The sequence below is a fragment of the Phyllobates terribilis genome, unplaced genomic scaffold (assembly GCF_046119375.1).
Source record: "Phyllobates terribilis strain yellow unplaced genomic scaffold, ASM4611937v1 Scaffold_9__5_contigs__length_417890890, whole genome shotgun sequence".
Taxonomy (NCBI): Eukaryota; Metazoa; Chordata; class Amphibia; order Anura; family Dendrobatidae; genus Phyllobates; species Phyllobates terribilis.
This window is the reverse complement of record NW_027362769.1, coordinates 414,511,154-414,527,561: the sequence shown is the minus strand read 5'-3', so window position 1 is coordinate 414,527,561 and position 16,408 is coordinate 414,511,154. Positions and strand designations below refer to the sequence as shown.

General features: G+C 51.8%; 1 protein-coding gene across 2 annotated transcripts in view; it reads right to left on the bottom strand.

The window, feature by feature from the left end:
• Positions 1-13,573: 13,573 nt before the first annotated feature.
• The window catches only part of ITGAL (integrin subunit alpha L), a 246,993-nt gene continuing 244,158 nt past the window's right edge, over positions 13,574-16,408 (bottom strand). For both annotated transcript variants that reach the window (XM_073649043.1, XM_073649044.1), the window contains exon 33: positions 13,574-13,994. In XM_073649043.1, coding sequence (XP_073505144.1) covers positions 13,969-13,994 — 26 coding nt within the window. In that variant the 3' untranslated portion in view covers positions 13,574-13,968. The remainder of the gene's footprint in view (positions 13,995-16,408) is intronic.

Below are 16,408 nucleotides of genomic sequence, written 5' to 3'. Positions count from 1 at the left end.
TGCCCCTTGCCCATGGCCCGGGTTTTTATTGATTGGGGTGTGGGGAGTGGGGTGAAGGAAGTGGGAGTATCTGACAACCTACCTGAAAATGTTTTGTTGGGAACTGATTTGGGGAGGATGTTTGCTTATTATGTACCTGACACCCCTCCCCGATCTGATACGGTTGGTAAGGTTAATGCTGATAATGGGAATGTCAATGCTTTACCTGATGATGATGATGATGATGATGTTGTCTTGGAAGGTGCAGGAGAACTCAGCCATGTCACTCTGCGGGGAGATATTGCTGAGGATCCCCGTAGAGTGAGTCAGTGCCAAGGGTAATGGGGAGAGGCACGAGGACCATGAAGCAGGTGGTGCTGTGCCAGTGACCAGTGTCACAACAGAAGGTGACCTGACTGATAGTCGCTGTCCCATACGTAGCACTGTGCCTGAGGCAATGGAGGATGATGGAGAAGTAGTTCTCATGGCCTCGCAGGCTAATGAGACGGTGTTATTCCCCGGGGAGACGGCCTATATAGCCGCTGTTACCCGCAGTCAGAGTGCCCAGAACGCAAGTAACGCCCTGCCTTCTGGACCCTCCTCGGACAGAGGAATAACAGGGTCCATGGACCCAGAGCCGATCCCAGAGGGTCCCAGTGAGGACGTGGTCTTAACCTCACTTCTGGCTTCCTCCAGCCAGGAGTTTCAGGCAGCTCTGCACTCAGATGCTAGCCTGGAGACGTTAAGGAGCCTCGCTGAGAAACCCACCTCCGTGTCGGATAAGGAGAGGGTATTCTGGGACCAAGGGAGGTTGTACCGGGAGACAGTTCTCTATACACCCCAACAGGAGTGGCTGAGGGAAAGACAGCTGGTCGTCCCCTACCAATTCAGGGATGAGTTGTTGCGGATCGCCCATGAAATTCCACACCCAGATATGAAATCTGAAGGAGTTTTAGGTCTTCTGCAGCTGGGTGGGTTCTCAAAACCGAGCCCCCGTGTGAGGTAAACACCTAAGGTTTTGGGCCCTTTGCTAAAAACCAGAATGGCCATTTTCCAAGTCATTCTTCTCAGGGACGTCAGACGCATGCACCCCTCGCTGCGTGGAAGAATCACATCTAATTTCCGGGGAGCCGTCCCCCGACAGAATCTGAGACCATCACCTTGTGAAGTAGGTTTTGCTATTACTTATCCCTTTTATTTTAATGACGGTTTATGCATATATGTAAATTGTCTCTTTTATAATATCTTATATATCTTTTGTAAACACTGCCCACTTTCGGGAGTAAATCATTATTATTTACCAGTTTCGTTCTTCTTGTCCTATGTCGAGCAAACACGTTCCTCACCCGCTAATTCACGTTACCTAACGGGTACTCGATCCACCTGTTAAGCAATCGGTGGTGGCAGTATACCAGTATTTATGTGATATTGTGGTTTGAGGGTGGCTGGTCGGAGGTATATATACGTTCCTGGAAGGAACTGGTGGTATATATACGTCCTGTCACATCACGTGCCACAATAGTCGACATAAATTAGAGCAGCTGCGCCCGTGCTCATCCTCGGTCAATACCGTGTTGGACCAGAGAGCTGCAAGGTCTGACCCAAAAGGGTGTTGTTTCGTGACAAATTGGTTGCAAGCGGTGGGATCATAGCACATTAGTGATCTGGTTTGAGCAATCATTCCTTTCACTAAAAACTTTCACAAAAGTTTTGGAAGATCAAACTCAGTGTTTATTAGATCTGAGACATTACTGTATGTGTAGCAGTTGCCCCTACCCTTCTCTTGTTTTTCTATCCTATCTTTTATTTGGCAATAATGGCTACACGTGGAGACCCCTGGTATCACCAGCAGACGAAGGACACTATTACTGCTCTCTGTGAGCTGAGGCAGATTGACCCCACGGGCAAAACCAAGGCCCAAATGATTGCTGAACTGTTACAAGGTGCTGCAGAGCCCGTCCGACAGCAGAGCCCTGATGATGGGGTGGCCAGCCAAGGCCCGGATGGAGCTGCTGCAGGAGTCCCACCTGTGATTGCCAGCCATACCCGCAACCAGGGTAGTGTGGACCCCCACCTGCAGATGGCCTTGGAGCAGCTCGCCGCAGACGATCGTGATGGACGACTGCAGCTGATCCTGAGATTCCAGGAGCGAGCAGAGCAACAGGCCCAAGCGGATCGACAAGCCCAAGCTGGCCGAGAGGCTGCTGAGCGACAAGCTGACCGACAACACCAGCTGGAGCTAGCCCGGATTCAGAAGGAGTCGCCCTCTACGCAGACCCTTGAGTCCAACTGTGCCAGCCCCTTTAAACCTCGTCCTGAGCACTTCCCTGTGAAGGAAAAGGATGGGGACTTGGACACATTTCTGCGAGGCTTTGAAAAGTCCTGCAGGCAGTATCAGCTGCCAACAGACGAGTGGGCAAAATATTTAACCCCAGGACTCCGAGGAAAAGCTTTGGAGGTGTTTGCTTCCCTCCCTTGAGAGCAAGATGGAGACTATGAGGCCATCAAGCAGGCCCTGATAAAAAAGTATCAGCTGACTCCGGAGGTTTACCGGAAAAAGTTCAGAGCCCTCCAACGTGGACCACATGACACCTACAGCGATGTGGTAGACGGGCTCTGAACCAACTTTGAGCAGTGGATCCAAGGACTGTCAGCGACCACCTTTAAGCAGCTAAAGGACCTTATGGTGAAAGACCAGTTCCTGCATCTGTGTCCGACTGAGGTACGGCAGTTCGTGATGGATCGGGAGCCACCAGATGCCAATAAAGCAGCGCAGATCGCAGACACCTACGAGACTAACCGGAGACCGGAGGTGCGGAAGCCGGTCGTCACCAGCTGGAAAGAGGGTAAGCTGTCAACCACCATCCCTGCCCCTGCCAGCCGACCTTCCGGAGGCCTTTTCCCCGTTACCAAGGCCCTGCCTGCATCTGATGCCCGCAGGTGTTATTCCTGCAACCAGACTGGTCATCTCAGCGCCACTTGCCCAGAGAAGCAGAGGAAGAACCCCCCATCCAAGGCCCCAGGGCCTAAGGCATCAGTTCTTTTGGTGGGTGGGCCGGTTGGGAGGGCCTGTGAAAACTTGCAGTCTGTCAGGGTGGGGGACACTCTCACTGTAGGCCTCAAGGACACTGGGGCCGAACGAACCCTCATCCGACCCGAACTGGTGTCCACTGAAGAGCTTATTCCGGGAAAGACCCTGACTGTCACCGGGATTGGGGGCTTACGATGCCCCTTGCCCATGGCCCGGGTTTTTATTGATTGGGGTGCGGGGAGTGGGGTGAAGGAAGTGGGAGTATCTGACAACCTACCTGAAAATGTTTTGTTGGGAACTGATTTGGGGAGGATGTTTGCTCATTATGTCCCTGACACCCCTCCCCGATGTGATACGGTTGGTAAGGTTAATGCTAATAATGGGAATGTCAATGCTTTACCTGATGATGATGATGATGATGATGATGTTGTATTGGAAGGTGCAGGAGAACTCAGCCATGTCACTCTGCGGGGAGATGTTGCTGAGGATCCCCTAGCAGGAGCAAATGTCAGTGCCAAGGGTAATGGGGAGAGGCACGAGGACCATGAAGTAGGTGGTGCTGTCCCAGTGACCAGTGTCACAACAGAAGGTGACCTGGCTGATAGTCACTGTGCCTGAGGTAATGGAGGATGATGGAGAAGTAATTCTCACGGCCTCGCAGGCTAATGAGACGGTGTTATTCCCCGGGGAGACGGCCTATATAGCCGCTGTTACCCGCAGTCAGAGTGCCCAGAACGCAAGTAACGTCCTGCCTTCTGGATCCTCCTCGGACAGAGGAATAACAGGGTCCATGGACCCAGAGGGTCCCAGTGAGGACGTGGCCTTAACCTCACTTCTGGCTTCCTCCAGCCAGGAGTTTCAGGCAGCTCTGCACTCAGATGCTAGCCTGGAGACGTTAAGGAGCCTCGCTGAGAAACCCATCTCCGAGTTGGATAAGGAGAGGCTATTCTGGGACCAAGGGAGGATGTACCGGGAGACAGTTCCCTGTACACCCCAACAGGAGTGGCTGAGGGAAAGACAGCTGGTCATCCCCTACCAATTCAGGGACGAGTTGTTGCGGATCGCCCATGAAATTCCACTCGCTGGACACCTGGGGGTCAGCAAAACCAAGGCCCGGCTGTCTCACCACTTTTATTGGCCCAAAATGAGGACAGATGTGGTGAACTACTGTCGCTCCAGTACCACGTGTCAAAGAGTGGGAAAGTCAGGGCCGGCCCCCAAAGCCCCCCTGATCTCTTTGCCAGTGATAGAGAAGCCTTTCCAGAGGATTGCTGTGAACATTGTGGGACCTCTGGCCATACCCAGCAGCTCTGGAAAGTGTTTCATCCTTACCGTGGTAGACTATGCTACCTAGTATCCGGAGGCAGTAGCCATGTCCTCAATTAGGGCGGATAAGGTGGCGGACGCCCTCTTGGCCATCTTTTCGCGAGTAGGCTTTCCCAGGGAGATGCTTACCGACCAGGGGACACAGTTCATGTCACGCTTAATGGAGGCTCTATGTAAGAAAATGCAGGTGCAGCATCTGGTATCGAGCGCGTATCATCCCCAAACCAATGGTTTGTGTGAGCGATTCAACGGTACCCTCAAACAGATGTTAAAAATGCTGGTTGAGACCCAGGGACGCGACTGGGAGCGTTACCTCCCACACCTGCTATTTGCTTACAGAGAGGTTCCACAGGCCTCGACGGGGTTCTTCCCCTTTGAGCTCCTGTATGGCAGACGAGTCCGGGGACCCCTTGGGTTGATAAGGGAATTCTGGGAAGAAGAGCCGAGCTCCCCAGGAGTGTCCATCGTGGAGTATGTCATGCGCTTCCGTGACAAGATGCAGACCTTGATGCAGTTGGTGCATGACAACATGGCGCAAGCCCAGGCTGACCAGAAGCATTGGTACGACCAGAACGCCCGAGAACAGACCTACCAGGTGGGTCAGAAGGTGTGGGTGCTGGTCCCCGTACCAAAGGACAAGAATTAGGCGGCCTGGGAAGGCCCGTACATCATTCACCAACAGCTCAACCCGGTCACCTACGTGATCACTCTTGACCACGAGCGGGGTAGGCGGAAGGCGTTTCACGTTAATATGATGAAGGCTCATCAAGAACGTGGAACCTGCGTCCTACCGGTCTGCAACCTGCCCTCGGATGGGGAGGATGACCCCCTCTTGGACATGCTCGCCCAAGCGAAGGCCAGCGGGTCCCTAGAGGATGTAGAGATAAGCGCCTTGCTATCCACAGACCAGAGGTCTCAGCTGCGAGCAGTGCTGAAACCCTTCCAAGCAGTGTTCACCAAAATGCCTGGCAGGACTGAGGCGGCGGTCCATGAAGTGGACACCGGGAATCATGCCCCACTCCGGCGGACAGCCTATCGAATCTCCAACGAGGTGCAGCATGTCATGCGCCAGGAGGTCGAGGAGATGCTGAAGTTGGGGGTGATTAAGCGGTCCAAGAGCGCGTGGGCCTCATCTGTAGTCCTGGTGCCAAAGAAGGACCGGACCACCCGGTTCTGTGTGGACTACAGGCGGCTCAACGCTATCACAGCCTCTGATGCACAACCAATGGCACGCATTGAGGAGCTGCTGGAGCGGTTAGCCAGTGCGAGCTATCTCTCCATTATGGATTTGAGTCGGGGATATTGGCAGATTCCCTTGAGCCCCGGGACCCAGGAGAAGTCCGCCTTTATCACCCCCTTCGGATTGTATGAATCCACGGTCATGCCTTTTGGCATGAAAAATGCCCCTGCCACGTTCCAGCGAATGGTCAACCACCTGCTCCAGGGACTGGAGAGGTACGCAGTGGCGTACCTGGATGATATTGCCGTCTTCAGTCCCACCTGGGAGGATTACCTCGAGCATCTGCAGCAGGTGCTCGGGCGCATTCACCAGGCGGGCTTGACCATTAAGCCAGGAAAGTGCCAGATGGGCATGAATGAGGTCCACTACCTGGGGCACCGGGTATGTGGGGGTACTCTGAAGCCAGAGCCTGGGAAAGTGAATGCTATCGTGTCCTGGCCCACCCCCAGGACCAAGAAGCAGGTGCAGTCCTTCTTGGGCACCGCAAGGTACTATAGACGCTTTGTACAAGACTATAGTAGCCTTGCGAAGCCCTTGACAGACCTCACCAGGAGGAGCCTACCCCATTCAGTCAAATGGACAGATGAATGCTAGGTGGCCTTTCGGGCTTTGAAGACTGCCTTGAGCAGATCTCCTGTGCTAATGGCGGTTGACGGCACACGGCCCCTCTTCGTACAGACCGACGCCAGTGAGTTTGGCCTCGGTGCTGTACTTAGGCAGGTCGACTCGGGGAACGAAGAACACCCCGTGTTGTACCTAAGTCGGAAACTGCTGCCGAGGGAAGTGGCCTATTCCACCATAGAGAAGAAGTGCCTGGCCATTGTATGGACCCTCAACCGTTTACAGCCTTACTTGTACCGGCGCCCCTTCACTGTCGTGACTGACCACAATTCCCTGGGTTGGCTGCACACCATGTCTGGTGCCAACGGAAGGTTGTTATGCTGGAGCCTCACCCTCCAGCAGTATGACTTTACCGTTCAACATCGCAAAGGCAGCGAGCATGGCAATGCCGATGGGTTGTCCCGGCGAGGGGAGTCTCCAGAGATACGCTTGGAGGAGTACCAGAAGGTCCTACCTCCATAGTGCAGTCTAAAAGGGGGAGGTGTCAGGCAAAATGTATTTTTGTCCGAGTTTTAAAAATGAGAGATGTCCTAAATTTCCACCCCCCTGTCCATTTGTAAGACATAGGACTCACTGTAGCTTCCCCCAACCCAGGAATTTTTATGACGCCATAAAACCTCAGCCCAGAGCAAGTATACTGGTATACCCTGGATTTTTCCCTCCAATTCTATTGTTTAGCTTTACAAACGTTTAATGTCGATTTTAATAATGCACATGACTGTCACAAACACAGGGACCACATTTTTGGAATGCTCACCTTTTCCCCATTATAATAGTATATCTTGCATAACTGAGAAACGACCGGGAACTGGGGAAATGGATTCTGAGCTTCTGAGCATCATAGAGATTTCATATTTGATATCCATCTTCATGAATAGTGGTGACGGCAAACATGATGTCTCCTTCTTGGATGTGGGACCCCCCCCACACCAAGATATGAAATCTGAAGGAGTTTTAGGTCTTCTGCAGCTGGGTGGGTTCACAAAACCGAGCCCCCGTGTGAGGTAAACACCATGGGTGTCTCCTAAGGTTTTGGCCCTTTGCTAAAAACCAGAACGGCCATTTTCCAAGTCATTCTTCTCAGGGACGTCAGATGCATGCCCTACACGCTGCGTGGAAGAATCACATCTAATTTCCGGGGAGCCGTCCCCCCCATAGAATCTGAGACCATCACCTTGTGAAGCAGGTTTTGCTATTACTTATCCATTTTATTTTAATAACTGTTTATGCATATATGTAAATTGTCTCTTTTATAATATCTTGTATATATTTTTTAAACACTGCCCCCCTTTTGGGAGTAAATCATTATTATTTACCAGTTTCGTTCTTCTTGTCCTATGCAGAGCAAACACGTTCCTCACCCGCTAATTCACGTTACCTACCAGGTACCCGATCCACCTGTTAAGCGATCGGTGGTGGCAGTATACCAGTATTTATGTGATATTGTGGTTTGAGGGTGGCTGGAAGGAGGTATATATACGTTCCTGGAAGGAACTGGTGGTATATATACGTCATGTCACATCACGTGCCACAATAGTCGACATTAATTAGAGCAGCTGCGCCCGTGCTCATCCTCGGTCAATATCATGTTGGACCAGCAGGATAAGGGGGCGCCAGAGAGCTGCAAGGTCTGACCCAAAAGTGGGTGTTGTTTCATGACACCCCCCATATAATGCCCCATGCAGGATGTCACCTCTCCCCCATATAATGCCCCATGCAGGATGTCACCTCTCTCCATATAATGCCCCATGCAGGATGTCACCTCTCCCCCCATATAATGCCCCATGCAGGATGTCACCTCTCCCCCCATATAATGCCCCATGCAGTATGTCACCTCTCCCCCATATAATGCCCCATGTAGGATGTAACCTCTCCCCATATAATGCCCCATGCAGGATGTCACCTCTCCCCCACCATATAATGCCCCATGTAGGATGTCACCTCTCCCCATATAATGCCCCATGCAGCATGTCACCTCTCCCCCACCATATAATGCCCCATGTAGGATGTCACCTCTCCCCATATAATGCCCCATGCAGGATGTCACCTCTCCCCATATAATGCCTCATGCAGGATGTCCTCTCCCCAACATTTAATGCCCCATGCAGGATGTCACCTCTCCCCATATAATGCCCCATGCAGGATGTCACCTCTCCCCCACCATATAATGCCCCATGTAGGATGTCACCTCTCCCCATATAATGCCCCATGCAGGATGTCACCTCTCCCCATATAATGCCCCATGCAGGATGTCACCTCTCCCCCACCATATAATTCGCCATGCAGGATGTCACCTCTCCTCCCCCCATATAATGCCCCATGCAGGATGTCACCGCTCCTCCCCCATATAATGCCTCATGCAGGATGTCACCTCTCCCCCATATAATGCCCCATGCAGGATGTCACCTCTCCTCCCCCATATAATGCCTCATGCAGAATGTCACCTCCCCCCATATAATGCCCCATGCAGGATGTCACTTCCCCCCATATAATGCCCCATGCAGGATGTCACCTCTCCCCCATATAATGCCCCATGCAGGATGTCACTCCCCCCCATATAATGCCCCATGCAGGATGTCACCTCACACCCCATATAATGCCTCATGCAGGATGTCACCTCTCCCCCCATATAATGCCCCATGCAGGATGTCACCTCTCCCCCACCATATAATGCCCCATGCAGGATGTCACCTCTCCCCCATATAATGCCCCATGCAGGATGTCACCTCCCCCCATATAATGCCCCATGCAGGATGTCACTCCCCCCCATATAATGCCTCATGCAGGATGTCACCTCTCCCCCCATATAATGCCCCATGCAGGATGTCACCTCTCCCCCACCATATAATGCCCCATGCAGGATGTCACCTCTCCCCCATATAATGCCCCATGCAGGATGTCATCTCTCCCCATATAATGCCCCATGCAGGATGTCACCTCTCCCCATATAATGCCCCATGCAGGATGTCACCTCACCCCCCATATAATGCCCTATGCAGGATGTCACCTCTCCCCCCATATAATGCCCCATGCAGGATGTCACCTCTCCCCATATAATGCCCCATGCAGGATGTCACCTCACCCCCCATATAATGCCCTATGCAGGATGTCACCTCTCCCCCCATATAATGCCCCATGCAGGATGTCACTCCCCCCCCAATATAATGACCCATGCAGGATGTCACCCCCCCAATATAATGCCACCTCTCCCCCATATAATGCCCCATGCAGGATGTCACCTCTCCCCCACTATATAATGCCCCATGCAGGATGTCACCTCACCCCATATAATGCCCCATGCAGGATGTCACCCCCCATATAATGCCCCATGCAGGATGTCACCCCCCCATATAATGCCCCACGCAGGATGTCACCCTCCCCCATATAATGCCCCATGCAGGATGTCACCTCTCCCCCACCATATAATGCCCCATGCAGGATGTCACCTCTCCCCCCATATAATTCCCCATGCAGGATGTCACCTCTCCCCATATAATGCCCCATGCAGGATGTCACCTCTCCCCCCATGTAATGTCCCATGCAGGATGTCACTCCCCCACCCCATATAATGGCCCATGCAGGATGTCACCCCCCAATATAATGCCACCTCTCCCCCATATAATGCCCCATGCAGGATGTCACCTCACCCCATATAATGCCCCATGCAGAATGTCACCCCCCATATAATGCCCCATGCAGGATATCACCTCTTCCCCCTTATAAAGCCCCATGCAGGATGTCACCTCTCCCCCCATATAATGCCCCATGCAGGATGTCACTTCCCCTCCCATATAATGGCCCATGCAGGATGTCGCCCCCCATATAATGCCACCTCTCCCCCATATAATGCCCCATGCAGGATGTCACCCCCCATATAATGCCCCATGCAGGATGTTACCCCCCCATATAATGCCCCACGCAGGATGTCACCCTCCCCCATATAATGCCCCATGCAGGATGTCACCTCTCCCCCACCATATAACGCCCCATGCAGGATGTCACCTCTCTCCCCCATATAATTCCCCATGCCGGATGTCACCTCTCCCCCCATATAATGCCCCATGCAGGATGTCACCTCTCCCCATATAATGCCCCATGCAGGATGTCACCTCTCCCCCCATGTAATGTCCCATGCAGGATGTCACTTCCCCCCCCCATATAATGGCCCATGCAGGATGTCACCCCCCAATATAATGCCACCTCTCCCCCATATAATGCCCCATGCAGGATGTCATCTCACCCCATATAATGCCCCATGCAGGATGTCACCCCCCATATAATGCCCCATGCAGGATGTCACCTCTCCCCCCTTATAATGCCCCATGCAGGATGTCACCTCTCCCCCATATAATGCCCCATGCAGGATGTCACTTCCCCTCCCATATAATGGCCCATGCAGGATGTCACCCCCCCATATAATGCCACCTCTCCCCCATATAATGCCCCATGCAGGATGTCACCTCACCCCATATAATGCCCCATGCAGGATGTCACCCCCCCATATAATGCCCCATGCAGGATGTCACCTCTCCCCCTTATAATGCCCCATGCAGGATGTCACCTCTCCCCCATATAATGCCTCATGCAGGATGTCACCTCTCCCCCCCCATATAATGCCCCATGCAGGATGTCACCTCTCCCCCATATAATGTCCCATGCAGGATGTCACCTCTCCCCCACCATATAATGCCCCATTCAGGATGTCACCTCTCCCCCACCATATAATGCCCCATGCAGGATGTCACCTCTCCCCCATATAATGCCCCATGCAGGATGTCACCTCTCCCCCGCCATGTAATGCTCCATGCAGGATGTCACCTCTCCCCACCATATAATGCCCCATGCAGGATGTCACCTCTCCCCCATATAATGCCCCATGCAGGATGTCACCTCTCCCCCGCCATGTAATGCTCCATGCAGGATGTCACCTCTCCCCCACCATATAATGCCTCATGCAGGATGTCACCTCTCCCCCCCCATATAATGCCCCATGCAGGATGTCACCTCTCCCCCATATAATGCCCCATGCAGGATGTCACCTCTCCCCCACCATATAATGCCCCATGCAGGATGTTACCTCTCCCCCCCATATAATGCCCCATGCAGGATGTCACCTCTCCCCCACCATATAATGCCCCATGCAGGATGTCACCTCTCCCCCATATAATGGCCCATGCAGGATGTCACCTCTCCCCCCATATAATGCCCCATGCAGGATGTCACCTCTCCCCCATATAATGGCCCATGCAGGATGTCACCTCTCCCCCATATAATGCCCCATGCAGGATGTCACCTCTCCCCCGCCATGTAATGCTCCATGCAGGATGTCACCTCTCCCCCACCATATAATGCCCCATGCCTCCATACAATAAAAAAAAAAAAATCAAATACCTCACTTCTCACCTGCTGCCGCTACTCCGGACTCCTCTGCGTCGCCGGCGTCTTCCCGCTCTGCACTGTGACTGCTCAGCAGAGGGCGCGGTGGAAAGACGTCACCGCGCCCTCTGACCTGAGATGTCACAGTCAGAGGACGCGGAAGAGACCGGAGCTGCTGCGGAGGCATGGGGAGAGGTAAGTATTGTGCCGGGTGCCGGGGCCCTGAGCAAGCGGTAGGGAGCGGGCGCTGACACCGCTCTCCTCCGCTCACGGGTCCCATAGCGCGGCGGGGTGCCCGATGGCAAGTGTGCCCCCCCCGCCTGCTCAGGGCCCCGGCACTTGCCCGGGTGCTGACACCGGCCCTGGTGAGAACATTGGGGATCAAACAGCATCATGAAAACCAAGGAGCCCACCAGACAGGTCAGGGATAAAGTGGGGGAAAGGAGGAAAGCAGGGTTAGGGTGTAAAAGAATAGCCCAAGCTCTGAACATGTCATGGAGCTCTGTCCAGTACATCATCCAAAAATGGAAAGAGTATGGCACAACTGCAAACCTACCAAGACATGGCCACTACCGAAAACTGACATGCCAACCAAGGAGAGCACTAAGTGGAGCAGCCGAGAGACCCATGGTCACTGTGGAGGAGCTGCAGAGATCCACAGCTCAGGGGGGAGAATCTGTTCACAGGACAGCTATTAGTTGTATACTCTACAAATCTGCCCTTTATGGAAGCATGACAGGAAGACATTTTTGAAACCCAATAAGACTCGTTTGCAGTTTGAAAAAAGCAATGTAGGGGACACAGCGAGAACGTGGAAGAAGAGGCTCTGGTCAATGAAACCAAAGAAGAACTCTTAGTGTTTTACATTTAACCCCATGTGTGGCAGAAAACAAACACTGCATATCACCCTGAGAACACAATCCCCACCGTCACACATGGTGGAAACAGCTTCATGCTGTGGGGAGGCTTTTCTTCAGCAGGGGCAGGGAAGCTGGTCACAGGTGATGGGAAGATGGATGGAGCTAAATACAAGGCAATCCTGGAGGAAAACCTGTTAGAGGCTGCAGGAGACCTGAGACCACTTTCCAGCAGAACAACAACCCCCAACATCCTGCCAGAGCTACAATGGAGGGTTTAGATCAGAGCATATTCATTCATTATTGATCACAGGCGTCTCCATCCAATCACCCTGAGCGAGAGCGAGTGTGTAAAGAAAAAGGGGTAAAAATGTCACCTCTAGATGTACAAAGCTGGACAGACCCCAAAAGACTGCAGCGAAAGGTGGTCCTACAAAGTACTGACTCAAGGGGATGAATACAAATGCACCTCACAATTTTCAGAATTTCTATTTTTACATATTTAGAAAACCTCGTATCATTTCCTTTACATTTTACACGTAAAATCCCAACAACATACATAGAAGTTTGCGGGTGTAACGGGGAAAAATGTGGAAACGTTCACGGGGTGTGAAGACTTTCTCACTGTATATGTTAGTTTCTGCTATTGTGATTTGCGGCAGTTATGTGAATGAATGCTCCTCTATACCGCAGTAGCTCTGTAGACGCTCCGCGCAGTACCGCGCCCGGGTTGGATGTCAGTAGGGAATTGTCCGCCGGTCTCATGTGATTTTTTTTTTTTCCGAGATGTTGTTACCTTCAAATATGACGACAATCGGGACAATTCCAACCAGCAACGTCTTCATAATGTCATGAAACCTGCAGCATGCCTGATTTAACATTCACTGCCTCCCAGGACGTTTCGCCGGCACAACGGTTTTATCAGGGGTTTGTGTGGCAACGTTCTCCATATACCTGTATAGGGCACATCCACCCCCCTGATGCACAGTATGTAAAGCAATTGTATTTCTTTCTCCCACGTCTTGATTACTTTAAAGCTCTGGCACTGGAGGTCCCAGCTCTGTGCAGCAGGTCAACCAAGATGGCCGCCCCACGTCATGCACAGAGAATGCAACATTTTAAAAGGATTAAAAAAAGAAAACATTTCAGATTCAGTTTTTAATTAGAATGATAAAACGAGGTGTCGATGCATCTCAGGGTCGACAAACGGACATTTTCTGGACAATTTACTAAGCTCTTTTGTATAATAAAGATAAGTTCTACATGTCTCCATACGCGGATAGAAGCTCATCCGCATTGATAATCATAGTCCTGATGACCCGCTCACACATCGTCAGCCTCCATCCCTGGAGGCGTCCGTTACTTTCATGTCTCCTATCGTTATGGACCGTCCATGAATTTATGGAAGGGTGAAAAGCCTGATGTAATGAAGAGCAGAGGAGATGGCCTCTGCGCCGGCAGATAGTGGATGTGCTCGGTGTGATCACACCGGGGTTTCCTTCCGTTAGGTGTCCTCCAGGAGCTCACGTATGGTCGGGTCACTCCAACTCCTCAGGAAACGGCACTAACAGATGATCAGGGGCAAAAAAAAAAATCAAATATTACAATAGGACAAATAATCCAAACCTCCCGAGCCCTGAAGTATACAACAGCTGCAGGCTTGTACTGTGGAGGGACAGTGTTACGCAGGTGGCAGCTGGCGCTGTGTTATCCATTACCGTTCGTCTACAGTGGATTGTACGACCTCTCTAGGTTGTGTCAGTTCTTCCTGTATCCTCCATGTTATGATCATAGAGATGAGCGGATCTGATGAGATTCAAATTCACTAAAATCTGCAGATTTTACCAGGAATTTTAATGTGCAGTGAATTTATTCTCCAGGAATTGAATGTCCCATGTTCTGCTCTGGAGCCTATCATGTGCAGGGTGGTCCCGAGTCTAGTCGCAGCCAGAACTCATGACCTAGCCTGAAGGTAATAAGATGTGCTGAGGACCATATGGGGACAGGCAAGCAGCGGAGGTGGCCGGAGAAGGCGAGCAGCGGAGGTGGCTGGAAAAAGTGAGCAGCGGAGGTGGCCGGAGAAGGTGAGCAGCGGAGGTGGCTGGAGAAGGTGAGCAGCGGAGGTGGCCGGAGAAGGCGAGCAGCGGAGGTGGCCGGAGAAGGCGAGCTGTGGAGGTGACCGGAGAAGGCGAGCAGCGGAGGTGACCGGAGAAGGCGAGCAGCGGAGGTGACCGGAGAAGGCGAGCAGCGGAGGTGGCCGTAGTAGGCGAGCAGAGGAGGTGGCCGGAGAAGGCGAGCAGAGGAGGTGGCCGGAGAAGGCGAGCAGCATAGCTGGCCGGAGAAGGCGAGCAGCATAGCTGGCCGGAGAAGGCGAGCAGCGGAGACGGCCGGAGAAGGCGAGCAGCGGAGACGGCCGGAGAAGCGAGTGCTCAGCATTAGGTTGGGGGATTTTTACGCTTTCAGCAGAATGGCGGTCAGCTGGAAACTATTACTAAATTCACAAGGAGCAGAATACAAAAAAATGTTGCATTCTGCAAAATACAGATTTCTGTAAACCTCGAGTAGAACTCAAATAATCTCGCCCGACTCTAGAAGCCGATAATGGCGCGGCGTGTCCTCCATGTCTAAGTGCTGATGATGCTGCAGGTGGTTACGGGTCCCGACCAGCACACAGCGCAGCCCATATTCCTGGATGGGCGGCTACAAGGGATCTCCCGGGGGGTCTCACCTTCTCCGAATACACGTACGAAGGAGAGATGGAAATGGCCGCAGCTCAGAGCGTAAACTGAAGAAGGACAATGAGCAGCTCCTGACGGTAAGGGGACGGTGGAGCTTCCCAACCAGAGATGACCTTGTAGTCCTGTCTCCACCACGAAGTAACGTGTTTATTGCTTTATACAAACGCAGATTTATTAGCAGAACACGTCCTAACTGACCCCATATCATCGGGGGACACGTTAATCATCATGAAATCTACCAGAACTACCAGGCACAACCCACCCTGGAGCATGAGAAGTGATCTACAAGATCAGAGAAAAGATCTACAGTGGTGGCCAAAAGTATTGGCACCCCTGCAATTCTGTCAGATAATACTCAGTTTCTTCCTGAAAATGATTGCAATCACAAATTCTTTGGTCTTATTCTCTTCATTTAATTTGTCTTCAATGAAAAAAACACAAAAAGAATTGTCCTAAAGCCAAATTGGATATAATTCCACACCAAACCTAAAAAAGGGGGTGGACAAAAGTATTGGCACCCTTTGAGAAATCCTGTGATGCTTCTGTAATTGGTGTAATTAACAGCACCTGTAACTTACCTGTGGCACCTAACAGGTGTTGGCAATAACTAAATCACACTTGCAGCCAGTTAACATGGATTAAAGTTGACTCAACCTCTGTCCTGTGTCCTTGTGTGTACCACATTGAGCATGGAGAAAAGAAAGAAGACCAAAGAACTGTCTGAGGACTTGAGAAACCAAATTGTGAGGAAGCATGAGCAATCTCAAGGCTACAAGTCCATCTCCAAAGACCTGAATGTTCCTGTGTCTTCCGTGCGCAGTGTCATCAAGAAGTGTAAAGCCCATGGTACTGTGGCTAACCTCCCTAGATGTGGACAGAAAAGAAAAATTGACGAGAGATTTCAACGCAAGATTGTGCGGATGGTGGATAAAGAACCTCGACTAACATCCAAACAAGTTCAAGCTGCCCTGCAGTCCGAGGGTACAACAGTGTCACCCCGTACTATCCGTCGGCGTCTGAATGAAAAGGGACTGTATGGTAACATCATACCCAGGAAGACCCCACTTCTTACCCCGAGACATAAAAAAGCCAGGCTGGAGTTTACCAAAACTCACCTGAGAAAGCCTAAAACTTTTTGGAAGAATGTTCTCTGGTCAGATGAGACAAAAGTAGATGGGAAAAAGCATCAACATAGAGTGTACAGGAAAAAAAGAGGCATTCAAAGAAAAGAACACGGTCC